The sequence below is a fragment of the Daucus carota genome, chromosome 9 (assembly GCF_001625215.2).
Source record: "Daucus carota subsp. sativus chromosome 9, DH1 v3.0, whole genome shotgun sequence".
In the NCBI taxonomy this organism is placed as follows: Eukaryota; Viridiplantae; Streptophyta; class Magnoliopsida; order Apiales; family Apiaceae; genus Daucus; species Daucus carota.
In genome coordinates, this window is record NC_030389.2 from 40,727,907 (window position 1) to 40,752,982 (window position 25,076).

General features: G+C 34.5%; 3 protein-coding genes and 1 long non-coding RNA gene across 6 annotated transcripts; 2 read left to right on the forward strand and 2 right to left on the reverse strand.

The window, feature by feature from the left end:
• The first annotated feature begins 5,448 nt into the window (after positions 1-5,448).
• On the forward strand, positions 5,449-6,200 carry LOC108202408 (uncharacterized). The gene is made up of 2 exons (XR_001803106.2): positions 5,449-5,587; positions 5,854-6,200. It is a non-coding gene; the product is annotated as an uncharacterized LOC108202408 (long non-coding RNA).
• A 122-nt stretch (positions 6,201-6,322) lies between these two features.
• Positions 6,323-11,590, reverse strand: LOC108201951 (uncharacterized). 3 transcript variants are annotated; one of them, XR_010287271.1, is made up of 11 exons: positions 11,184-11,575; positions 9,975-10,069; positions 9,761-9,825; positions 9,380-9,423; positions 8,619-8,696; positions 8,351-8,504; positions 8,065-8,238; positions 7,718-7,792; positions 7,515-7,641; positions 7,020-7,096; positions 6,323-6,703 (listed from the first exon to the last, which is right to left on the reverse strand). XR_010287271.1 is itself a non-coding variant. In XM_017370296.2 (10 exons), the coding sequence occupies exons 1-9, from the start codon at positions 11,324-11,326 to the stop codon at positions 7,531-7,533; spliced, it is 939 nt and encodes a 312-aa protein (XP_017225785.1). In that variant the 5' UTR covers positions 11,327-11,570; the 3' UTR covers positions 6,710-7,096; positions 7,515-7,530. The 3 variants fall into 3 exon arrangements, 2 of the variants coding, with proteins under 2 accessions (XP_017225785.1, XP_017225788.1); XM_017370296.2 differs by lacking the exon at positions 6,323-6,703 and having other exon boundaries at positions 6,710-7,096; positions 11,184-11,570; XM_017370299.2 differs by lacking the exons at positions 6,323-6,703; positions 7,020-7,096 and having other exon boundaries at positions 7,514-7,641; positions 8,118-8,238; positions 11,184-11,590.
• A 2,565-nt stretch (positions 11,591-14,155) lies between these two features.
• Positions 14,156-17,082, forward strand: LOC108200429 (probable serine/threonine-protein kinase WNK9). The gene is made up of 7 exons (XM_017368569.2): positions 14,156-14,384; positions 14,477-14,514; positions 14,617-14,844; positions 14,959-15,179; positions 15,275-15,432; positions 15,525-15,960; positions 16,041-17,082. Exons 1-7 carry the CDS (start codon positions 14,310-14,312, stop codon positions 17,009-17,011), a joined length of 2,127 nt encoding a protein of 708 aa, XP_017224058.1. The 5' UTR covers positions 14,156-14,309; the 3' UTR covers positions 17,012-17,082.
• A 1,620-nt stretch (positions 17,083-18,702) lies between these two features.
• LOC108200370 (photosystem II D1 precursor processing protein PSB27-H2, chloroplastic) lies at positions 18,703-23,489 on the reverse strand. The gene is made up of 4 exons (XM_017368494.2): positions 23,371-23,489; positions 23,085-23,159; positions 19,922-20,334; positions 18,703-18,978 (listed from the first exon to the last, which is right to left on the reverse strand). Exons 2-4 carry the CDS (start codon positions 23,152-23,154, stop codon positions 18,841-18,843), a joined length of 621 nt encoding a protein of 206 aa, XP_017223983.1. The 5' UTR covers positions 23,155-23,159; positions 23,371-23,489; the 3' UTR covers positions 18,703-18,840.
• Positions 23,490-25,076: the final 1,587 nt, after the last annotated feature.

Genomic DNA, 25,076 nt, shown 5'->3' on the forward strand with positions numbered 1-25,076 from the left:
TTAGGTGATAATTGTAATTAGTCCGAACTAGAGGCATGTGTTTTTTAATTGCTATATCGAAACTTAATTATGTGGTAAAAATAAAAATGTGTATTTTGAAGTAGCTCATACTATACGATGAAGTTGCGAATATGATGAATATTTTGTCATGTCTAGTATGTCACTGAAAGACGATTTCAATACATATTTAACAGAAGCTATGTTTCAAATTAAAATATTTCAATATCTTACCTACAAGAATTAGTGATATTAACGATGATTTTTAATACTGCAGTTGTCATAAATGAGATTCTTAGCACCAAATTGGTTGGCAGGTTTGGTGAGAATTTCAAAATTAATCAAGATTATAATTGTGGAACCTATACGTTCGTACGTTATTATTAAATTTAATTTACACAAAATATAATATATAAATATTTTTGTAAATATTGGGAATAAGCTTGTTGCATGGGGATTGATGCAATAATTGTGCCTATAAAGCAAGTGTAAGGACCGATTGCAATTCAAAGTAAAAGATCCTTCATCAAACCAAAATAGACCAAGTGAAGAAAATGAAAAATTATAAAGGTACAAGATCATTAATCAGACCACAAATTGAGGAAAGAACTATCCATGGTGAAATTCAGACCTATAATTAACTGGCTCAATTGGTCAATATATGTGAATTGATTCAAATTTATCACTATCATCAGAGTTTGAATGGTCAAGCTCAAGAAGTTAAACATTATAACTTGAAATCTTTTTAATCATGCGGTTACACCTATATATTTTTAATCATGTAAGTCATATCATTTCATAACACAATACACGATATATCCTAATATCCTAGAATACCTTGCATATCCTCGTGGCTATATGAAAAAAGCCACATTCCTCCTACTTCAAACTCAATATTATAAGTGCATTCAAAATTACAATTATGAAAGCTTCTATGAGATACATCATCATAATCAATAATAAATCGTGATGATAAGGCTATTCGTTCTCATCACTGTAGACGGTCATTTTTTACTGATTTAAATTAGCTGGGAAATCTGACAAAAATATCTTTCAGTGGAGAGTGATTCTAGTGACGCTATCAGTCTCGTCTTGAGATATTTAAAACTAAAAGCAAAAAAAAGTTGTGCTCAACAATAATATCAAGAAAAAGATGAGTAATAACATCAATAATAATTTTATCAGACCAACCAAATAAGAAGGATATGTTCACAAAAACATATTTAATCAAACTATTTGTGAATAGATTTAATTTGGTTGTCTTTTAAAATAAAAATTAAAATGTCTATCTCTAAGAAGGTTTTTTTGCCTATATATTTCTTAAATTATTTGTTCACTAGTACAAAATGACTTTTTACATCGGTCAAGTAGATTCAATCAATCAAAGGTCGTAACAAATGAAGAAAACATTATAGGTAAATGTCATCTGCGTCACTTATTGTCACTTATTTCGACGACGCTAAAAGTTGCAATGTGTCGATTTAAAAACGGACTCAATCGAAAGACTGACATTATAAGGTTCATAATAATGTCTGATATTACAGCTCCTACCAAAAATATCGATCAACTAAAAAAACCGGGCATTTGTTCAAGTCTTAAGCATCGGTGTTAAAAAATGCCAAAGCTAATTTCATGATATATTGCGTCCACATTTTATAAACCGCCGCAGCTAATCAGATAAATATAAATATCATTAGCGTCGAGTGTCTTCCATAATCAACGCATGTGTAATTTAGCTACTCCGTTGCTAGAGAGAGAGAGGCGGATATGGAATATGAGCAGCAATGTACTCCTAAATCTAGCAAGTAAACATGGGATTAAAAATATTTCTTTAATTAATAAAATCTAAATATATCGTTGTAATAATCCCGTTGTTTAAAAAAGTTGGTGAAATGAGATTCAACGCAAAAGTTATCAATGTATATAACATTGGTGTTACCAAACTCGTCGTAGAAAAGCAATTTTTGACATCGATTGTTCCTCAAGTGACGCATTTAAGTCATTTTAAATGACTGTTGAGTAAATTAAAATCTATTATAATATTCCAAATGCAGAACTATCCTGATAATGATGTAAATTAATCTGAATACACACATTTCACGGATTAAAATAAACTGTATACCAGCCCATTACAATATTTAGCTGGAATTAAACAGTCAGAAAGGAAATTAAAATACAGAAAAGTGTCCATGAAACTAGCGAATAATTCTTTGGTACCTGCCTGCAAATTTTATGTATAGCCTTTTCGAAAGTACTGACTCATAGTCACCTACAGACTACATTGTCTCCACTAATAAACAAATTTTATTAAAATCCTACCGAGTTAATGAACCCGTGAACGTTACTATTTTCTGTATTAAGTACGTGCGTATAGTAAGTTACTATTGTCTAGTCAATTTATATTTATCGAATTTCCCTTGACAGAGGTACTATATTTTTACAGAATTCTCTGAGACGTATACAGTTTGTTCTGTTTTGTTCTTACATTTACAAAGATTGATAGGATAAGGGAGTGTTTGGATGGTTGGTGTCTTGGTGAGAATGAAAATCGGGAATGGAAAAGAAGTGTATGAGAATGAGTGGTATGAGAAAGGATAACCAAGAAGTGTGGAGAGAATCAGAGAATAATTTATCTTTCAAAAGGGAATAAGGTTCTCATTCCACATAAAAAACTTGTTAATTCAAACACAATGTATGAGTACGAGGTTCCGATTCCCGTTAACCGTACTCGTTAACCATGAACAAAACACCCCGTAAGTGTATAACAATGCAATTTACTCTTAAAATTGGGATTTAATTTAAGCAAGTTCTCTTGGGTAACTGTTTCCATTGCTTGTAAATCAAAATAGTAACTTATAAAATTTATATGATTAATATTTCTATTTCTCGTTAAGCATGCACTTATTGGAGTCATTTAAGTCCGTAACATGCATTATAATGTACTAAGTGGTTGCATGTGTCAGGTAGGGTTGTTGGAAATAAGGGATGACTTTGGTGATATGAACTGAAGAAGAATGTGTGGTGAGTGAGTAACGGCAACACTTTGGTGGTGTTTAGCAAACACTTAAAAGCCCGACTTCCGGGATTATAAGTTATGAGCACTTATTCGTACCGTTTGTGTAATAAGTCAAGAAGCACTTATAAAAAGCTAGGAATGCTAGCTTTTGTCTCAGAGCTTCTGTTTATTTCCCAAACACTTTAATCACTTATAAGTCTTATTTTGCTTCTAACTTCTACTCCACTTATTTATTTTAAGCAATAAGCACTTATTTTAAGCTCACCCAAACGGCCCCTTAAGATGTTTAATCAGTGATATGCTTTGGAATGATGTACAAACTATCCATGTAAGTGAAATGAGTAAGCTATGTGAGATGTGATGGAATCATCTGAGTCCCCGCACGAAGACTGCATGCACTTGATTTTAAATTTGAACTTGAACATCTCTGCTGTCCTTCTAAGTTGCTTACCCTCCCACTAATATTCCACTACAATTTGCATCATTATTACTTTCAAATTCTAAACTATGGGGCTGTTTGTGTAAGATTAAAAAAAATGTTTCCTGCTTAATGTAAATAAGTGGACTAGAAGTGAAAAGTAAATTAATACTTATAAGTGGTTAAATTATTTGATAAAGAAGTAGAAGTCTGAAATAAAAGTTAGTATTCTCAGCTTTTAATACGTGTTTTTGATTTTTTATAAATGTCAAGAAAAGTAGAAATCGATTTTTTACCAAAAAAAACAATAAATACCATTTGCCAAACAGACACCGTATATGGTTAAAACTATCTCTCTCGGAGAGAGGGGGAGGGAGAGAGAAGGCCCCTCTCTCTCTCAACTATTATGAAGAGAAAATCGCCACACTCTCTCACACAATTAGAGTGCTATAGTACTATTATGAAGAGAAAATTGCCAAAAGAGCAATCAAGGGGACATATATAGCTGAAATCTCCTTATTGCATGGCTTGATTGCGACACTACTTAGTTGGATATGTCCTTGTGATACTAGACAGATTTAACCACAGGTTTCATAGACAAACCCTCAATGTGTTATTTTGCATGTCCCTGTAGTTTTTTTCATATTCAGCTGTCCACCCTTTATTATTTTAAATAATCACATCTCAACTCGAATAATTCAATGAACAGAAATAAGCAGCAACGCTTTCCAACCGTGTTTAGTTTGAAACTGCAAATAAGCAGGTTTATTCTGTTAACGTTGTATAAAGTCAAGGTTACACTTTTTGCTTTAAAGAACCGTTGCAGAGATTACTTATTACCAATACTTGTAAGTTGTAATGCAACTTTTTGGTTAAGTCAAGTTGTAATTTACCATCGGCTTCATCTCCACATGGTCTCGGCCCCATTGTCTAATTATTAAGGATCACTTAACTGCTTGCTGTATAGCACAAAACACACTATTGGATGTACGGTATTCACTTGAAATAGATTGATGATTGTACATAAAGTTCATCTTAAGTTAACAACATCATTTGCATAAGCTTTATTTTAAAATTGTGTACCATAAAATCAGGATAGGGCCGAAGGATGCAATGAATGTCGGTTTTTCAAATTTGTGGACCTGGCCCCCTCCATGGTCCCCAGATCGGCCCTTAACTTCACAATCAGATAAAGGCCCTTTCTTTGCTTCTTAGGGATAGAAAAAGGGCCTCTTTCTCGAGATGTTTAACAAAAATAAGGCCCAAAAGAATTCCTCTTGTTTCTTTATATAGTTAAGCCCGGACCAAACTTGGTACAGCTTTTGTGACTGCCACGAGTTATTGTTATAAAATTATTTTTAAAATTAAAACGAAAAATATGTCTTTCTAAAAAAAATTGTGTCTATATATATTATATTAAAATTTTTGTTTACTTTTCTATACAATATAAAAGCAGATGTGCCTTTTTTGAAAATTACTTTCTTTTTTTTTACGAAAAGCGAAGAATTTAATAAATAACTGAAATCCAGCCGATACAAACCCTCGAACTGTCAATTACAACCTGATTAAGAAACAAAAAACTTTTTTAAATATCCCTAGATTACACATTTGGATAAACAGAAAAGGATTCTTGTGGCTCACTCTAAGGGAAACTGCTTACTTAAAACTCAAAACACAGTAGGTGTCCAAAAATGGCAAAGAAACCCCACATGTATAGGCACATATCATCCTTACAATCTAGTACCAAAAACACCACAAAGCAGCTTCAGACACAAGCAACAAACACACTAACACTATATTGTGACTAGGATAATAAGGTACTTTTAAGGAGGGGTGGTGACTGGTAAAGTGGCTTCTTCTGCTAGAAGGGGAAAAGGTGTGACACAGACAGTGCACCAATAGCAAGAGAAATGTGATATAGGGATGATTGGTCTGCAAGGCAATGTAAAAGGCTTTCAACAACAGAGACTTTGAGTCTGAAACTTCACCCTTGTCTAAGCAAACCACCAGTTTCTCTCTCCTTTTGGCCCCCTTATTTTTTCACCCTTGTTTTACCTACCATGAGACAAACCATCTTCTCCTAATGGGATGGTTGCGCTCTCTCTTCTCTCCGTTGAAGAAGCTCTGGCTTCGGTTCAACTCAGCTAACAAGAAGAGTAAGTCTTTTTTATCTATTGCACTACTCATATTACTCATCATTGGTACATTGTAGAAATAAGCATCATATAGTGTTCGTACCTGGCAAGCCTCGGAGTCATATATTCTTCCATATTTCATCTGTCACATTACAATGTGATATGTATACTCTTTCCGCGGTTACATATTCTATTTAGGCACATACTCTACTCCAGGCACATTTCGCCTTAACAATTTTAACAAAATATGTATCAACCTGATTCACTGTTGTAATCTTCATTTACAGGCAGAGGGATTTACATCCTTTACGAAGATGTCAAGTCCTGTCCTTATGAAGATGTGCATGTGCTTTGGTCGATATTGGTGGAATCGCATGCACCTGCCTTGCCACCGATCAAATAAAGCTGCTTAGAGCTGCACACAAACACAAACATAACAGAGGCTACAACAGATTTTCAGAATTCAGCATGTACATAGGTTATTTATGTCAGGTTTTGTAATTATAAAATGTTTGTATGGGTTTTTTTTTTTGGTTTTTCTTTTCTTTTCTACCCTGTTTTTGCATAACCTTTTTAGCAGGCAGAGTGCCTCGCTTAAAATTGTGCTATAAATTACAGAAGTGACTTGCTACAATACAGGCTTTCAGCGTGTACTTAAGTTAAATCAAGAATGGATAGTTGGCAAATGATAGAAATGGAATCACTGTCGTGTCTATGTACACTAATCAACATGTACGTGTGTATAGATTCAATTCATTCAAATGAATGAAAAACATAAAGTTCCAGATTCCTTGACTGATGCCATGCCGCCACTGACAAGTAGAACTCTATGTGCTTCTTTGGCGATAACATAGCTTTATGATAAGCACAGAGTGATGTTTGACAAAATTGAAACTAAAATCTAATTCTGTAAGCTAAATGAATGGATGGCAGCAATTTCTGATAATGTCATTCATTTTAAGATCTTCAGGCCAATACTTTCATCTGATATTGTTCCTTCACTTAGATAGCTCCAAAATCTACAAACTCGAAAGCTGAATCATCCCGCATAGGGCATGCAGTTACTTCAAGGTTTATTCATATGCCTCTAAAGGTAAAGAGTCTGAGTTTATCATCAGCACAAGTAAAAAGGAATAACTGGAGAAGAAGACATAAGTACAGCTACAAGTTAAAATTTTAATAAGCTCCAAGTACAAAACAATCCTTCAGAATTATAAGGTTGATAATATCATGTACAAATATTAAATCGATCTGATAATAATTAATAGGTCTTATAGTCGTTTACTTGAAAAAAATGGGAACCTTCTAAATGGATGATCACGATACTTCCCAAAAATAGAAACCGTGAAACATATTACATCAAAAAAGTTCACAAGGTAATTGATTTATATGTTTTCTTGACAGTTTAGCCTAGATGATAAATTGCACTTAGTGAGCAAGGGGATGATAGTACCAAACACTTGAAAATCCAATGCAAGACATCCGCAAAGCTGATGACAGATTGGATTAGTCACGTTAAAAGTGTCCATCCTGCATACAGAAAAATCAGTATTGAGAACGTGAAACAAAATTGGAATCGCCCTATCAAAGTGTTGGAACTCGTTTCATTTGTCTGGAAAGCATGTAACATAATTGGAGTTTCACGAGTGTCACCAAGGATCTTTACTTGACGAAATAATTAGGCATAAATGCCAAATATCCAATAAGTGCTCGACACAATATAGGTTTACCTTCGCTACTATTCAATTTTTGGTTTCTATCACAATTTACACGCGTTGGAACCGTAAATTAATGTCTAACATTAACTCATTTTCTGAACCTATTCTAGTAACATAATAATAAGATTTGAAAAAAAACTTATATTGTGCTCTATTTTGATGTGCAGCAACTGATTAGTAAGATGTCACGATAAAGGAAATTATTTGTTAAGGAAATATCACAATCATACTTTAATGGAATCAGCATCACAGATTTGATGAGGAGGTGGATTCAACAACAGCAGGAAGCCAGTCTTTGAAGTATTCAAGACATTCTGTCTCTGCATTAGTTAAAGCACCAAGAGGTGTAACAGTTATCTGAAACAGAAAATATGTATCATGTTAGATGCATCCTTCAATCTTGTTATTTCATACAGTAAATGAATCTACACACATATCCTTCTTTAAGGAAGCCATAGTCTTCTGAATCTGTGTCCGTTGCTCGTGCTCCCAGTTGTGTTCTTTCCCTCTAAAGAAAAAGTAAAAGCTTGGTCATTTATCAGATCTAATGTTAGTGTATAGTAATAGGTTCTAATCCGGAAAACTAAGATTTCATGTAGTTCACAACCGAGATATTATCATAGTAATGCACACTCCACAGCCAAAATTTTTGTACTTACTATGTCAATATTTGTTTCCATGTATATAAATATGAATTATAAAAAATCTCTTTTAAATAATGTAGATATAATGCAATCGTTTTTTAATTGTGAAAAGGGATGAAAAGACATATTATCTTACTATCACTCTTTTGAAATGGAGCTTTTCTTGTGATACTGTGGCAGGGTCCTTACTAGCATTCGTTTCTGTCTCCATATCCATCAACGGTAACACTTTTCCTCCTTGTGCATCAGAAGTATCTTGCTCCCATTTCATACTGACGATATTTTTGCTCTGCTTGGCTAGCTTATATCCCTATCAAAGAAAATATTGTACTCCTGGTCATGAACTCATGACTAATCCTGTCTACGCTATATTAATTTCAAATAATTAGGGATCAAATACAAAGTTAGTCACACAATCTCACCTTATGATTTAAAACATTAGCAGGCACATTTATATTTAAAAAGAAATTCAGAAGATGATTCTTCTTCCGGATTTCAACTAGAAATGCACTTAGTATGGGTAAGCAAGCTTCAGCAGCTAGTGTGAAGTCATTAACACTGCTCATACCCCTAAACCTGAAGTTAGTGACAAGTACTGTCAAACACTCGCACGGTACTATCAGAAAACCGACACACGATACTGAAATAAGTTAATGAGAATATAAGTATCACACCATATAGTTTACATACCAGTAATATGATATAGAGATGGAAGGTATGCCTTGTAAAAAGGCTTGGCGAGCACCCGCTACTGTCCCAGAGTACCAACTGTCAATCGAAGAAACTATAGAACTTGAGTTGGAGAGCATAGACAACCTTAAAAATCATTTTTTCATCTATCGGAGTAATAAATTCATATATGAGAACTGCTCTTTTACAGGCTTATCAGCAACACAAAAGCATTTTTCAGCAACAAGTGTGCAATTCCTTGGTTAAATGTCAGGCCCTACCAAACAGCTCAAAATCCACATCTAGTCTAGGTCTAAGTGTCATACAACATGACTCCTACTGGACAGGAATTCTTATCTGACACGAAAAAAATACCTGTCCTAGTAGAAGCACGGATCTTGCCACCTGGGACAGAGCCACAGAGGGGCAACTGTATCTGTCTAACTTTAAAAGATTTTGACCTTCATTAATTCTGACATTAAATCAGACCCCAACTTGTCAAGGTCTTTTGGTGGTTTTTTACTGTCCTTAAGCATGATAAAACCAGCGCTGAGAACACTTCAACACATACAGATTGGATGACCGGTAATAAGGATACAATGACTATATAAATGACTGTATCAAAGAAATTATCCCGATTTCATGCTTACAATCTGAGTAACGAGTAATAATGAGAGTAATTTTTTGTTCAAAACAGGCACTTAAGTTATAGTAGCTAACAACTTGAAAGATTTCTGAAGGTATTGAAGACAAGGCAGACCAGAGAAAAGAAGTATACTAACATGCGATGGCCACAGTTGTTGCCCTTATTTACACCACTGATAACCTGCAATAAAGAGTAGAAGAAAATTACAAACTCACAAAGGCAAAACTTTTGCTACCATACAAGCAGACACTATCTTCAAACCAGATACTCCAGGATAGAATTTGCATGTTTTGATGGTTCGACGTTGACCTGTAAAAACAACTAACTGACTCGTGGGGAGACTTCCATTATATGTCCAAGTCCTGTATGCTTGCAGTTGAGGTATTTAACAATGTACACCCAAAATCTTGTGAATAAATACCCCTGAGTTACTACGGTTACTTGTTCAAGGAAGAGTGCTTATAGGCGAATACTGCACCAACATTATTTTGCGATAGGCTTAAGAATAAATAATTACCAGATCAGGCACTGAAGGGAAGAGAGTTTTGGACAGTCCTAGAGCTGTACAATCAGCTGGGGTTCCTGCGAAGTATTTAACATGTAAAGGCAGAATGTGTCTCCAGGCATAAGTATGAGTATTCATGGAAATATACATGTAGCAAATATTGTACTAACAGTTGCTCAGACTACAGCAGAAGATCTGAACAATGATTTTGGTGGATAGAACAAACCAGATACTCCGTATGCCTTTGCTCCATTAATTGCGACCTCCTTAGCATAGAGACCGTGCTTCCACGTAATACAGTGGCTAACAGCTGATTTTTCACTGAAAATTCAATGAGGTCAAGAAATCAAATTCTATGAAGGCAACCGCGGAAGACCATCAATGTTTATACGCTGCTAGATGCCAAAATAAATAATAGTACACAAACTTAGGAGTCAGTACTCTTAATTATTTGCAAATTCAATATAACATTCTTTTGCCAGCGTGATCCATTACTAATAGATCACCATCAATTTTAAAATATCTACACGACATTAGTAGAACTTCCAGCAATTTGATTGTAAAAACAAATTAGCTTCTGCTCTTTAGTGGACAATATCTTACTATAGTTTTTGTCAAAGAAAGTATCTTGCTAGTGATTCAGTAATAATATACAAGTGCAAGCAATTATCAAGATATCTGGGATGAGAACGGATCCAAACAATATAATTGCGTTCACAATGCATTGTAGCGATCCAATCAAACACCAAAAACCTATCTTTTAGACTTTTACATATGGAATGATGTGTAGAAACCTAAAGAAGAATTTAGTCGGCAACCAATGTCCTTCAACGTGGAGCCTAAAAGTACTTACTATTAACATTCAAACTAAATAAAAGAATACAAATTCCGCGACAGGGATATGCAACAAATCTGAACTTGATAGATCACAGATTTGGACTGGGGTTTCATCACTGTACAAGTTGGCTGGAGGACAGTACTATTTTAGTGGAATTAGTTTTAGTATCTGCAAACATTCTATCCATTTAACAACCCCACATACATTTCAATGTCAAATATGGACCCAGTTGTTCTATTTTCAACAGGTGAATTTTTGAACCTCTGAAACACCTTTCTTTTAATTGTTTCAAACTTATGTTGGTAAAAACATTGATATCCCCTATATACAACTCTCAATTCAACCGAGTCAACTACAAGTCCACAACAAAAGAAAAAATTAGCCAGGGTCAATAGAAGAGTCAATTATTATGTAAGCAACACAAATTAGTAAAATCTCATCTTAATTGGAAATATAAATTGTACTAGAAACTAAAATTAGTAGACTCGATAGCATATAATTTGGAGCAAATAAATATCAACTTATCGAATAAAAGAACAAGATCTTTATATAAGGAACATATCAGATAAACACATATCGTAGAGAGGAGGAGCGTACGAATCAGGAGCGCAAACAAAAATTCGGTACAGATTGGTGGAAACAAGGACACGAACTAGAGCTTGTAGTCCAGGGGCATCGATTCCGTCGTCATTCGTCACCATGATCGTCGTCCGGTTGTCACTACTGCTGCTGCTATCCATTTCCAGGGATGATTCCAAGGCCGGCTATGAAAATGTATATATTTTTCGTGTTGTCAGGAGAACAGTTTTAACGTGAAACAATTGTTCTGCACTTTTTAGAAAATAGTTGCGTTTTACGGAAATGCGACAATGAGTGTATAATATATTCATGGACAAATTGACGAAAATTTATCGAAGAAAAGTTAAATGAAATGGTTGAGAATGCTCCAACCGCCAACCTGGAAATTGAAGGAGAAATAGTAGTTAAACTTAAAGCTACCTAACTAAACTAACTAACATGTTTCCGGGTAACTCGTATCTTTGCGAATCACGATTGGATATCCAACGGATAAGTTTATCCTCGGTTGTCCCAGAGATTCGTATTCGACTTAGACTCATGTAAAAAGTATTAAACAGATATTAATTTGTAAGACATATAAGCATGCATTTTAAAAAAAAAACATGTTTCCGAGTAACGCGCCTTGCTGTAAGATGGGCCCGGTCAAAATTATTACCGAACAAATAGTTTCCTATGTCAGTGGCTTAGTGGGTCAGTTCTGTAATAGAATGAGTTGGGCTGGTGTATTGGGCTAGAAGGTTGACTCTCACGTTAAGCCCAAGACATTATGATCTATTAAAAACAGATCAACTTAGTATTATATCACCAAATTGGTCTATTTTTAATGTGTATTTTTCATAAGGAATTTAAATTTGATTTTATTGAGAATTTAAATAAAATACTTGATGTGAACAAGATCTCTTTAAGGCGAGGCATGATTTGAGCCATGATGGATTTGTATGACGGCATGCTCATGGTGGGGGATCAGTCATATTACGATATTTGAGTTTTTTTTTTTCTTTCTGAACAACGTGATATTGTTTTAATACATCATTATCATATGAAATACGCTCGAAACGCAACGGATTCTCAAATTGCACGGATATCTTTAATATAATTTTATTGGCCGCTATCATAATATTTGACAAGATGAAATCATCTCTAGATAGCAAAGGAGTTACCGTTGAAGTGATAAATCATCGGTTTAAATTGTCTATTTGATTAATTCTATATTATATATGACTTACGAATTGTTGAAATATAATAATAAAAATAAATTTGATAAATTATTTATTTTAATATTGAAATTGATTTTTCTAAGAAAAATTATAAAAATAAAATAAATTATACAAAAAAGTATATCCTCATTTAAGTCAATTTCAAACTAATTTTCGATTTTCAATTATTTTTTAATTTATTACACAAGCAGAATAGATATTTATAATTTAAAATCGAAGTAAAGAAGTGGAGTAGATGTAAGAAGTAAATTAATAATTATAAGTTAATAAACTGTTTGAAAATAAAGAAAAATTTCAACTTTTTTATCACGATTTTTTAAAAGTATTTCTAATTTCTCTGCACAAATTGAAGAAAACTGAAGTAAGAAATTGCTCCTACTTTAGTTGGCCAAGCACAGGCTATATTATTAATGTCAGAGAGAACTAAAGTTGGGATTTTCTATATTTTACGGCAAAGCAGTAAAGGAAAAACAATGATCTACTTGTATAATGGTGGAGGAAAATTAAAGTAATGGGTGTTGAGATGTTCAAGACGATGTGCTATACCGTCTTGTGTTTTGTTTGTAGGCTCAAGTTGAGGATTCTAGGTGGTTGCTTCAGGCTGACCTACAGCTCAAGACAAAGCTCCACTCACAGTCACAGGCTGCGTTTCTTCTGTGTAGGACATAACAGGTCTCTTTCATTTTTTAGGTCCTCCGCTAAATTTCAAAATATGATTCTCTCATAAATATAGTTATAAGAATATTTCTTCACTTATTTGTTGTGTTGTATATAATGCCCGTTTGGGCATCAGTACTTATGACTTCTTTCGATTAAAAACCGACTTCTACTTTTCTGATCCGTTTATGTAAAAAGTCAAAAACACTTATTAAAAGTTGAGAACGCTGGTTCTTGTTTCAGGACTTCTTCTCAAACAGCTTAATCACTTATAAGTCTTAATTTACCTCTAAATTTAAGCCAACTTCTTTACTTTATTTGAAACGGGAAGCACTTTTTTAAGGTTACACAAATGATCCTATAGATATGTCATCATAATTTGAGCTTTCTAACAATATTCGACTCGACTCGATTCAAGTGCAGCGTGACATTCAGATTTTGGGAGGATAATGAATCAACAAGATAAATATCTCGAAAAAAAGTTGAATATAATTAAACAATAAAGCAGCATTGACGACTTCAGTCAAACATTACATCAGTTCATATTATCTATGTACAGAAACACTCTGACCAAAATATATAGATATATTAGTAAATTTGATGCTTGATCTTGCAACTCGTGATGAGATAGAAAAAAAGAAAGTAGGAAACACAGGTGAAGAAAAAGAGATGGGCATGCTTTTTCATGACTTGTTTGTGGGGTAGGGCAACTACTTAGCCAACACAAATCTTACCCTTCTTTTTCGATAGTTGCTTATATTTTGGCTTTTCAATGTATGGATTTAATAAGGCCTCAAATTAATTTTACAAATTTTGATATTTTTGTAAAAGATAAAATTCAAATCTTTTGCTATATTCTTTACTCTGGCCTTTATCTTTTACAACAACTTTAAATTAGAAAGTATGCTTTTATAGCTGGGGAACAAGAATTCTGAAATAGTTGCCTAAAATCTTCTTTATTTGCTTTTCAGATTTAATATACATAATTTTTAACTAAATATAATGATGTTAAAAAATATTTGTTCTAAATTTTGAAGTTCAATCGGAATTGTAATTTGGTCTTTCGAATTTTAGCCCAATATTGTACTTATGTTAGAGGATGATCTACTCATGCATATCACCATCTCTCCAGCCATGATGGTAAAAAGAAACACACACATATATATCTCCATATTGTGATATTGATAAGTAAGTTGAAACATATATAACCACACCTAGACACATATTACAAGACAAGAATCTGTTTAGCAAATAAGAGGAGAAATAGGGAATGAATGGTGTTATTTCTTCTGAACCAGATGACTCTGAGTTTGTTGAGGTTGACCCTACTGGAAGATATGGAAGGGTAAGCCTTCTTATTTCTAGTTTATTTTATCATCTCTTCATTCTTGTTATTCTTTCAGTTCAGTGCGTTAAGTTTGTTAATCTTTTGTGTAGTATAATGAAGTTCTTGGGAAAGGAGCATCAAAGACTGTGTAAGAATATATTGTCATTTCAAGCTTGTAAAGTTTCCAACTTTTTTCTTTACATGACTAATTTTGCCAAATCTTTTTGTGGGGTGGTCTTGTTTTTTTTAGTTATAGAGCTTTTGATGAGTATGAAGGGATTGAAGTGGCCTGGAATCAAGTAAAGTTCAGTGATTTTCTACAGAGTCCTGAGGATCTTGAGAGGTTGTTTAATGAGATTAATCTGCTCAAGAGTTTGAAACACACCAATATCATGAAATTCTACACTTCTTGGGTTGACACAGCTAATAGACACATTAATTTTGTCACAGAGATGTTCACTTCTGGTACTCTTAGACAGTAAGTGCTGTTCATGGATTCTGTGATTTTGTAATCATTAATTTATCTGGAGTTTTTTTCATGAAACTTTATTTTTTAGTTTTTAATGAATATTCTATGCTACTGTATTGATAGATATAGGCAAAAACACAAGAAAGTGAACATCAGAGCAGTAAAACATTGGTGTAGGCAGATTTTGGAAGGCCTTCTTTACCTCCATAGCCATGATCCTCCAATTATACATAGAGATCTTAAGTGTGACAATATTTTTGTAAATGGTAATCAAGGGGAAGTCAAGATTGGTGATCTTGGCCTTGCTGCAATACTACGCAAATCACACGCTGCTCACTGCGTTGGTAAGTTCATTCACTTTGTATTTTGAGGTCCTAAGAGAAAGCTGCAATCTTGATTCAAATTTCACTGATTTCGGGGTTTTATTGTTCAATATCAGGAACGCCAGAGTTCATGGCTCCGGAGGTGTATGCAGAGCAATACAATGAATTAGTGGACATATATGCATTTGGAATGTGCATTTTGGAAATGGTCACCTTTGAATATCCGTATAGTGAATGCTTCTACCCTGCTCAGATATACAAGAAAGTTGTATCTGTAAGAAATTTCCAAACTCCATTGTTCTAAACGTAATTAGAGTTTAAACTGCCCTATTTTTTATTAATCTACATATGGTTGTCTTCGTATAGGGTAAAAAGCCAGATTCTTTATACAAAGTCAAGGATCCTGAAATAAGAGAATTTATTGAGAAGTGTTTAGCCACTGCATCTTGCAGGCTCCCTGCCAAGGAACTCCTTAATGACCCGTTTCTTCGATTTGATGATTATGAATCTTGTTTGGTGCCACTAGAGAATTGCAGAGGTTGGAATGGAACAGGCCCCATGTTAAGACAACCTCTCCTGAGAATTGACAGTAACAACTCTTTGAACCATCCTTACTCTTGTTATAGTGGAAATTATGAACCAGGAGTTGACTTTGAATACATTCCCCCTGATTTTCAATCAAATGAAATCGACTTTATGCCGATTAGAGAGGGTGAGCATTTTGAAAACGTTGATATCACCATTAAGGGGAAAAGGGAAGATGATGGTATCTTTTTAAGGCTTAGAATGGATGATAAAGAAGGTAATTCCTAATTCTTAAGACTGTTGATTAGCTTATTCTAAAAACATATATCTTTTCTTGAATAAATCGATCTTTTGCAGGTCGTGTCCGAAATATATACTTCCCCTTTGATATAGAATCAGACACTGCTCTGAGTGTTGCTGCAGAAATGGTCTTGGAATTGGATATTACAGATCAGGAAGTGACTAAAATTGCTGACATGATCAATGGCGAAATACTATTGCTGGTACCGGAGTGGAATAAGGGATCAGGTTTAGGAGAAGAATGCACCAATCATACAATTTTTGGTAACTGTCATAATTGTGATTCAAATGGTACTCATTTGAACTCTTATTCCCCAACCGATCCGTGTATAGAGAACCTTCAAGTCCTTCATTGTTCAACAAATAGCTATGGTGCGGTTCATGGCCGGTTTGAAGAGATCATGTACCAGTATGAGGCATCTGAGCAATGTGTTACAGAAGGTGCACCAGTCGTGTCAAGTCAATCTGCTGGCACACACTACGAATTGAGCTTGCAAGGATCAGATAACGACATTGAGCAACTTGAAGAATTATGTTTAAGGAAAGAGAAGAAAGTCGTCAATGTTGACCGGGAGAGGTATAGAAAACCAACAGGCGATTTGGCAGACGTTTTTGATAATGAAATAAGGCAAGAACTTAGGTGGCTAAAGGCCAAGTATCAAATGCAATTGAGGGAGCTGAGAGATCAACAAGTACGAGCCATTTCAAGAAACACGAGTTTCTCAAAGAGAACTGATGAGAAAAAAGAACGGACGAATCATCAAACACGTTCTTCAACTTATATGGATGAGGAAACGCAGAGCAATCTTCTTAGAAAATTTGCTTCCGAGAGGCATTTAGATTTTTGCTTTGCTAATGATGTTGATAAAAGTTGTGTAAACAAAAAGATCTGTAAGTATGATGCAGCAGTTTATGATTCTTATAGTCCAGAAGACATGGCCAGAGGCAAGAGTTTCTACACAGAAGTTGTTCTTCCACAAAACCTTCACAGAGCTACTTCTCTTCCTGTTGATGCAATTTATTTCTAAGTCCTGCTGCTCACTTCATTAGAAAATGTTACAATCTTGACGAAAAATAAAGGATATGGGAATTTCTTGTACTTCTCTATTTTTGTCACAAAATTAACTAATGTTTAGCTTACTGAAAAAATTTACACTTAAATTAGCTTAACTTTCACTAAGTAGTTAAACTCCTATCTGAACAATCTGGTACCTAAATCCTGCTTATAGTTATAAGACAACTGACAGAATATTTCAGCCCCAGTTCTCTCCACTCTTAGTGAAGAGAGAATCTCTTGTTTGACTTTCAAGTACACTTGTGTGTATACAAGGGCTCATTTTGGGACAGATCATTATTGCAACATTCTTACTCTTGATATTAAACACGATAAGAAAATCCTAAAACTTTTGCCTTGGTCGTCTTTGTAGTGAATGGACCCCTTGGTATTCATATAAAAAAGTTGGGTTTATTCTTATCGACGATATTGAATAATGAGACATGCGGTAACAATAATTTGCCACAGTTTATTTTTATCGACAATATTGTATGATGAGATATGTAGCAACAATAATCCGCTAGAACCCGGACTACATTTATGAGAGGGAAAGGGGTAGGCAACTACAGAAGGAGCTTCTGAAAATGGCAGTTTTTCTGACCAAAAAAGGGCAATAATAAAACTTGGGATGGTGAAAGTTGACATATCTGCTGCTTGGATTCCATCCCCACAAAATCCATGTGTTTAAAACATCAACTTTCCCACTTCTACTTGAAACAATAAGGTGTGCTATCTTTACTAACAAGATAGAATGGTCCAAAATCTAAACCACTAGCTGCTGAGATCCTAAAATCTTATGGCTGGCTAGTTTGATCTGTGAGGAACCTAATTTATATTCCCAATGCCACAAGTACCAACTTTCGGTTAGGACATGTTTGGTACCTCTCAGTTCAGTAGACTGGCAGGGATGTGTCATTTTAGTGAGTGTGACTATGTGTCTAAATTCATCTGCTCAGAAAAAAAAAAAAATCAAACTTCAAGAACATTGAAATATGAATTATTTTTCAACTCAAGAAATAGTGAAATTATTGATAGCCCGTTTATTATTGTCATCGCATATAATCTGTAAACCGTCTGTTATTGTCATCACATATAATTTGGAGAAGATTAAATAATTTTCTTCTAAACGGTAGGAATATAAATAGTACGCGAAGTGATTGGTAAAATTTACGTAAATTTTACCCTACTTTTCGAGGAATTCAAATGCAAATTTCACACTTTCTTCGAATGAGAAAAATGTCTTTAGATACCAATATTCTCGTGTTGAAGAAAGTAGCATAAAGCTGATATCAGCTGTACGAATAGCATTTCTACAATACTTAACTAACTTGCTTTATATATAGCATATTGGTGTTGATTAATTAGTTGATGCTTGTCAGCTCACACCGTACCACTTGATGTTCCTTAATCCTTACTTTACAAAAAGAGAACATATCAAAATATCACCTTTGTCACTTTCATTACCTACTGGTAGTACAATTCTACCTTTTGCTGCTTTGCCAAGAATTATGTAGAATAAGCATGTTGAACTGGTATAACGGATTGGAGGAATAAATTTCATTCCATTCCCGCTCGAATTATACTTTCCAACCAAACAAGGTTTCGCTAAGTTCATTGATGCAAAAATGCACCTGAGAGAGCCAAATGTCACTCGAAGACTAGAACTTCGGCAAAGAATTTGATAGAAGCATTAACTTTGAGTAGAAATGCCATTTACAGTAGAATGTGTATACAATTGCCAATTCTTTTGAATGAGCTGTGCTTGTTATGTTATACTATGCATGAATGGCAAAAACTCCTATATTACAAAAATTCTTCTGCAGTGTTCAAGTCAGAGAGAATGTCAGATTTAACTTCCTCCGGCATTGCAGCGGTCGGGCCAGCTTTGGAGTAGAAGCTAGCTAGCGATCTGATGGCCTTTTCGAGCATGACATATGATTCCTGTATTTAAGTATAAGTCGAGATCATTAACCAAATTTCCAACAGAGAAGTCTAATGCAGTGAAAGTACAAGAAGTTGCCATTTGCCAACACTAATAACTAGTCTTAAAGATGCAAGTAGAGCATTATAGAACACATGCACTTGACTCACCTTAATGATCCTATCTATGATAAAGGGGTAGTGAATTAGTGACTGCAAGTGCAGGGTAGAAACTTGTCGGACCTGAACTAATATGATGCTTGGTTGCTGTATCTAAAGATCAGATTTAAAGAGTTGCTAAAGCATACAATCCTGACCTATTTTAATACTGGAAAACTGAAAAACAAAGATTGAAGCTTTTTAATGGTCACAACATACGGAAAGCAGTTTTCGCTTTGATGATTAGCTTATCTCACATTTTGCATAATAATTATATTCACAAGTACAGACCATTTGACATATTACGTGCAAGCCTCTCACAAATCAACAAGTTCTACCTAATCTACTATCATGACACATCAGAATGCTCACAATGATCTGAGTCGAGTACTACTTTTAAGAATGAACCAATCTGCCAAAGAGCTTAATATGCCAATATGAAATCAAATTATCAAGGTTCCAAATACTCATTTTAAGTACTAATACTATCCTATATGCTTATAAAAAAACAAAATAATTTTTTACGGTCCAAAAATACTTTTCAAAAAATGATTATCAATATCCTGAGTAGTATTGCAAAACCACAACCAACAACATAGCAACTTTAAATGTTATCTGGAAGGTAGAGTGAATGGTAAACAATATATATATATATAACACCCATGTATGTCTCCTCTTACCAAGGCCAATGATAAGTAGCATTCTCGAAAATCAATTTCATGTCAACTTTATGCTTCAATAAGAACCTTTTATCTATCAAAGACTGAACTGGGACTTTAATGGTGATCAAAATGTGAAATATTACCTCCTTGACAACCATTTGATTTCCCCTCCAGTTACCAAGATAATCTCGAATCGATGCCTTTGCTGCATCTGCTGTCCGTCTAAACTTGGCATTATCCTTAGGATCTTCATTAACTGACTCACGCAGCGTCTTCACCACCTCCCTTGCAGATTTTAGATATGCCTTAGGCAACACCTTTCCTGACTTTGTTTTCTCGTCAGGATCAAACAGAGACTTTATGGCATCAACAACTGTTTCATCCTTATCTTCTTGGCTAGTTGACTCCTCTGCAGCCCAAGCCGGTGATGATGTTAAAGGCCAGTTTAGGGTTAATATGGTAAATAAAGAAGCTCCACCACATACTAAAACATGTCGACGATGTAAAAATGTTTTCTTATAAGGTAATGTGGCATGAGTCCTGAACTCTGGTTTATCTGAAACATTGGCATGAAAGCAGAAGGATTACACTGGGTTTTTTTATTTATTATAAAATAGCATTGTACTAGTTTTTCCTACTATGCATAATCAAATGAGCAGCAATTCCTCCCATTAGTGTATCAGTATTTAGTGAATGAGGAAACAATGCCTGAAATACCACAATACAAAGCGGAACAAGCATGTATTGCATATCTAATACATTGTGCTTGCAACAAATCATAAAGTGTTTCTAGTGCAATATTATGGTGTAGAGAAAGGTACCCCCATTTGACATCGGTTAGCGACTGATGTCTGGGGACCTCGTTAACATCGGTTTTAGCTTAAATCCCGATGTATATTCCCTCTTTTTAAACAGAAAGTGCATTACAATGGTTTCTAGATAGCTTTTATATGATCTAATTATGAAACTTAACTATTAATTTACAAAGTCAAAATCAGCCTTTACATCAATTTTAAAATTGAACATATGTATTAAATTATTATTGTTGAAGATGTTATAACTATTACGCAGAACCAACATTGCTTTTTATGCTTTTCTCAATGCTTTAGTAGATCAGTGTTTAAGCAATTTGGGAGGAGAGCCACACTAGACACAATTTGATCCGCATGAATGCATAAATAAAGGAACAGCCTTTGTGCGGGCCATTTCATATTTTACTTTGAAAGTAAGAAGCTAGGACGTGCACAGAGTGTATTACGGAGATCATGGTTGTTACGTCGGTAAGTCGAGTCGAGTCGACCGGACTCTCCGGCAAGTCGAGTCGTGACTAGTCGAGACTAGTCGACACTAGTCGAGGTATAAAGCATAAATTTAATAATATATATTATATATACTTATATTTATATGTGTAATAAATGATATATGTGTGTTCCATGTTTCTCGCCCGGATCACTAGATTTGGCCTCCCTTTTGGGGTCATTAGACGGGTCTTAAACAGCCTCGTTCGATGCATCAGCAATTCTGCAGATTAAACGAAGCTACTGTAATTGTGTGTGTACTGGCATTAAACAATGGCTGCTGCAACTAGTGACAACTGACTACTGAGTACAAAGTGTGCAAGTGTGTGTAATAACAGAGTGTGTGTATCAATGTGTAAGTAATAACAGAGTAAACAAAGCTACTCTAACTCTTTAAGAGTTTGTGTGTATATATATAACTGTGTTTGTGTTTGTGTGTGTGTGTGTGTGTGTATAAGTGTGTGTGCGCGTGTGTACAAGATGAGAGGATGAAGAGTTTATCTAGAGAGAAGAAGAGATCGGACGGAATTGGAGTTGGAATCGATTCAATCGAAGTGGAATCGATTGAGATGGCTTGGAATTGACTGGAGGCTGCTGGGCGTTCATTTTTAGGTTTTAATACAACTGGGTTTTATGATTTATGCAACTGGGCTTTTGTTTTTTTTGAAATTAAACTCCAGTCGCCCGACTAGTCGACCCAGTCGACCCGACTAGTCGACAAGTCGATCATAAGTCGGGCGAAATACTTACATTTTTCTAGTTGACCAGCCCAATCGAGCCCTTCACACCGACTGCTCGACTAGTCGACGACTAGTCGCGACTAGTCGAGCGACTCAACAACAATGACGGAGATGAACTCATTTGACATATATATGATAATAAGGGAATTTGGGTGCAGAGGATACGACAAATATAAATTTTTTACATATATGTCCCATGTAATACATGATAAATTAAACCCATAACAAAACTATAACTTTAATGTCAATTGAATCACGTACATAACAAAATATCTACACAAAAGACAGGAATTCAAGTTATATTTTTTATATTTGTAAAATTGAATATACACATCAACAATTATTCTTGCTAATTCACATCAATTATTTATTTTTTTGGTAAAAATTAACTAATCTAACACCGGATTCCAAGTACAATATGCGAAAAGAAAAATTGATCAGGGATTGTGTGACTATCCGATACAGGGCTACATAAATGCTAAATAACCCAAGTATCCCTGCTATTCATACACAACCTATTATTCATTTGGTGCATATGATCCCCGGCCGTGAGGGAAATTTTTGAATGTTTATTGAACGGTATGTACCTGACTCTTATCACCTTATGTTGGTAATACACAAATCCCAAACGGAAACTTACAAAATCTTACATAATCGTATTATATTAGGCAACCTAGTCTTTTTTTTCTAAAGGCGCTAATCATTATTTCAGAGTCATTCATCTCATATCTCCTGTCCTCAAATTCTCGTTCTTCATCTTCATCATCTTTATTTATCATTGTTGAAGGAGAACCTCTATGAGTTGCATTTGAAGTGGTTGTGTGGAAAAATGAAGATAGGGTTTCTATTCTTTTATCTAAGGTATATTGGTGTTTTATTATCTATGTGTGCTTTGTGTCTATTTAGCATTTTTATAATGCTTTTTAGCACGCTTAATAAGCACTTTTTGTCAGTTTCAAAATCATGCTAAATCGCACACCTTGCACCTTAAGTGCCAAGCACATTGCCTTTTTGATCCCTTTTAGGGTGCTCACACATGATCCTCTACTATATGCAAGTCTCAACCTATCGAAAACTCTTCACCACTAAGCGCAGGTAGCGGAACTCGTGTAAGCATTTCAACTTCTCTAATCGACTTAAACGAAAAACCAGTATCAACATAAAAAGATGTAATGCACAAAACTACAATCATTATCTTCTCATTTTATCTCACACAAGCTTCCTGAGCCTCAAATTTGCAGAAAATCAAGAATTCAAAATTTTCTTACAGCCATTCAAGCCTCCATCTTTCTCAATAGCTCTAGCAACAGCAGGGGCCCATGAAACTGAAACACCCATACTACCTTCAAAAACATCAACACATTTCATTACAAAACATACATATATTTATCACTAAATCATCAGTAATCAACACAACTCACACTCAAACCACCAAAATCTATCAGCTTTCCATATAAAATCGTATAGAATGGTAACAAGATTCATTACAACACATAACCATGAAAAAAAATTAATACAAAAAGATTGAAAACAGAGAAAATGAGTGATTCTTACTTGAAGAGCCTGGCGGGACAGATGAAGAAGCGGATAAGAAGCAGGTTATTTGTTTTACGCCAAGCCAAACGCGCCCTTCAGATGGGGGCTTACTTCTAAATCATTCCTCAACTTGTGACTCTTTTCAGTTTAAGCATTGTAATTCTTTTGTTTTCAATATAGTAAAAAAATAATAAAAAAAAGTTTATGATAATTATATTTATATATTTTTATTTATTTAAAAAAATTACCTCCAATTTGTCAAAATTGGAGGTAAATTTGTGTAACAATTGATCAGCAAAATTTCATTGATGTACTTTTAGTCATGCTAATACTTGTGTAACTGTGTGGGTTGTCTTGCTGCCAAGTTAGAGCAACTCCAATGCACTCATTCCTTACTTATATTTGATCTACATGGACAAGATTTGAGGATTGGGAACAAAAAGAGCTCCTCCAATGCAACTCCCTATCCCTTATAATTTTTAGGTGAGAGAAAATTCAACTCCTTATTTGAGGGATGAAAAAGCAACCCCCTGTATGTTCCATGTCATCACCAGCTCATATCTCCTCTTATTTTTCTGTTATTTATTAGTGCAATATTTCTCTCTCCTTGAGTTGTATATATAGATTTAAAATATAGGGAATCAAATAGGGAACACCGTTGGAGCAAAATAGCTTTTTGATCCCCAATATTTTAGGTATCCATTAATATATAATATTTTAAGGGTTGAAAATAGGGAATTGCATTGGGCTTGCTCTTAGAGATGACGGAACCATGTTGTGCTCTTGAAAACTAAGAGCATCTCCAGTAGATTAGCTATATGAGATCCTAAGCTATTGGCCCTGTTTGGGAATTAGCTGTTAGCGGTTAACTGTTAGCGGATTGAATTAGATGTTTTGACTAGCGGATTGAAATAGATGTTTTGACTAGCGGATTGAATTAGCTGTTTCCTGTAAAACTGTTTGGTTAATAGCTGATTGATTAGCTTTTTCTGACACAAACCAAAACCTCTAACCCAAAAAGCTCCTCAAAGTAGCTTTTTCGAAATTAGCTTTTTGGATCCAAACCTATGTTTCAATCCTCTAACTACCAAACAAATATATTAGCGGATTCTAGTGGTCAAACCTCTAAACCACCACAAACCTCTATTTTTGCCCCAAACCTCTAACTTCCAAACAGGGCCATTATTTTAAAGAATGTGCACAAAAATTCACTGCAGCAGAATCTCTACTCATTCCCGAAATGTTAGGATTTAATTTTCATTCCTCATAAGTAGGGAATCCCTAACCCATTCCTCATTTCATTTTTAATGATTAAATATTCAACTTTCACTTTTTGCACACTCTTTTCCACATTTTTTTTATTATCTTTTTGTTAAAAGAATTTAAATTTAATATTATAATAATAATAAGGAAGACAAATAGTGATCATTGTTGGAGTTGTCAATCCCTATTATTTAGAATTTGAATTATCTATTACTCCCTCCGTCCCATTTTAACTGCTTTTTTAGAATTTGATTGTTGTCCCAAAATATGTGACTTTCTCTTGTTTTCATACTTTTTTATTTGGTAGGTGAATTTCAATTTTGCCCCTCATTAAATGCAGCTTATATTTTCAATGCAATACAAATGGTATTTTAGTTTGACTTTTATAAGGGGTAGCTTGGTAAAAGTATTCAAATAAACACCACAATAAATGTAAAAATTGGTTAGTGTGCATCTCTCTA

Bases quoted from the DNA above. Each gene is read 5' to 3' on its own strand.
- LOC108200429 (XM_017368569.2), top strand. From the start codon at position 14,310: ATGAATGGTGTTATTTCTTCTGAACCAGATGACTCTGAGTTTGTTGAG. The intron at 15,180-15,274 runs GTAAGTTCATTC...GTTCAATATCAG, and splicing joins ACACGCTGCTCACTGCGTTG to GAACGCCAGAGTTCATGGCT. The intron at 15,961-16,040 runs GTAATTCCTAAT...GATCTTTTGCAG, and splicing joins TAGAATGGATGATAAAGAAG to GTCGTGTCCGAAATATATAC.
- LOC108201951 (XM_017370296.2), bottom strand. From the start codon at position 11,326: ATGGATAGCAGCAGCAGTAGTGACAACCGGACGACGATCATGGTGACG. The intron at 8,505-8,618 runs GTATGTAAACTA...CACTAACTTCAG, and splicing joins ATCTCTATATCATATTACTG to GTTTAGGGGTATGAGCAGTG. The intron at 8,239-8,350 runs GTGAGATTGTGT...TTTCTTTGATAG, and splicing joins CTAATGTTTTAAATCATAAG to GGATATAAGCTAGCCAAGCA.
- LOC108200370 (XM_017368494.2), bottom strand. From the start codon at position 23,154: ATGGGTGTTTCAGTTTCATGGGCCCCTGCTGTTGCTAGAGCTATTGAG. The intron at 20,335-23,084 runs GTAAGAAAATTT...CCAATGTTTCAG, and splicing joins AGATGGAGGCTTGAATGGCT to ATAAACCAGAGTTCAGGACT. The intron at 18,979-19,921 runs GTAATATTTCAC...ACTTAAATACAG, and splicing joins ATCAAATGGTTGTCAAGGAG to GAATCATATGTCATGCTCGA.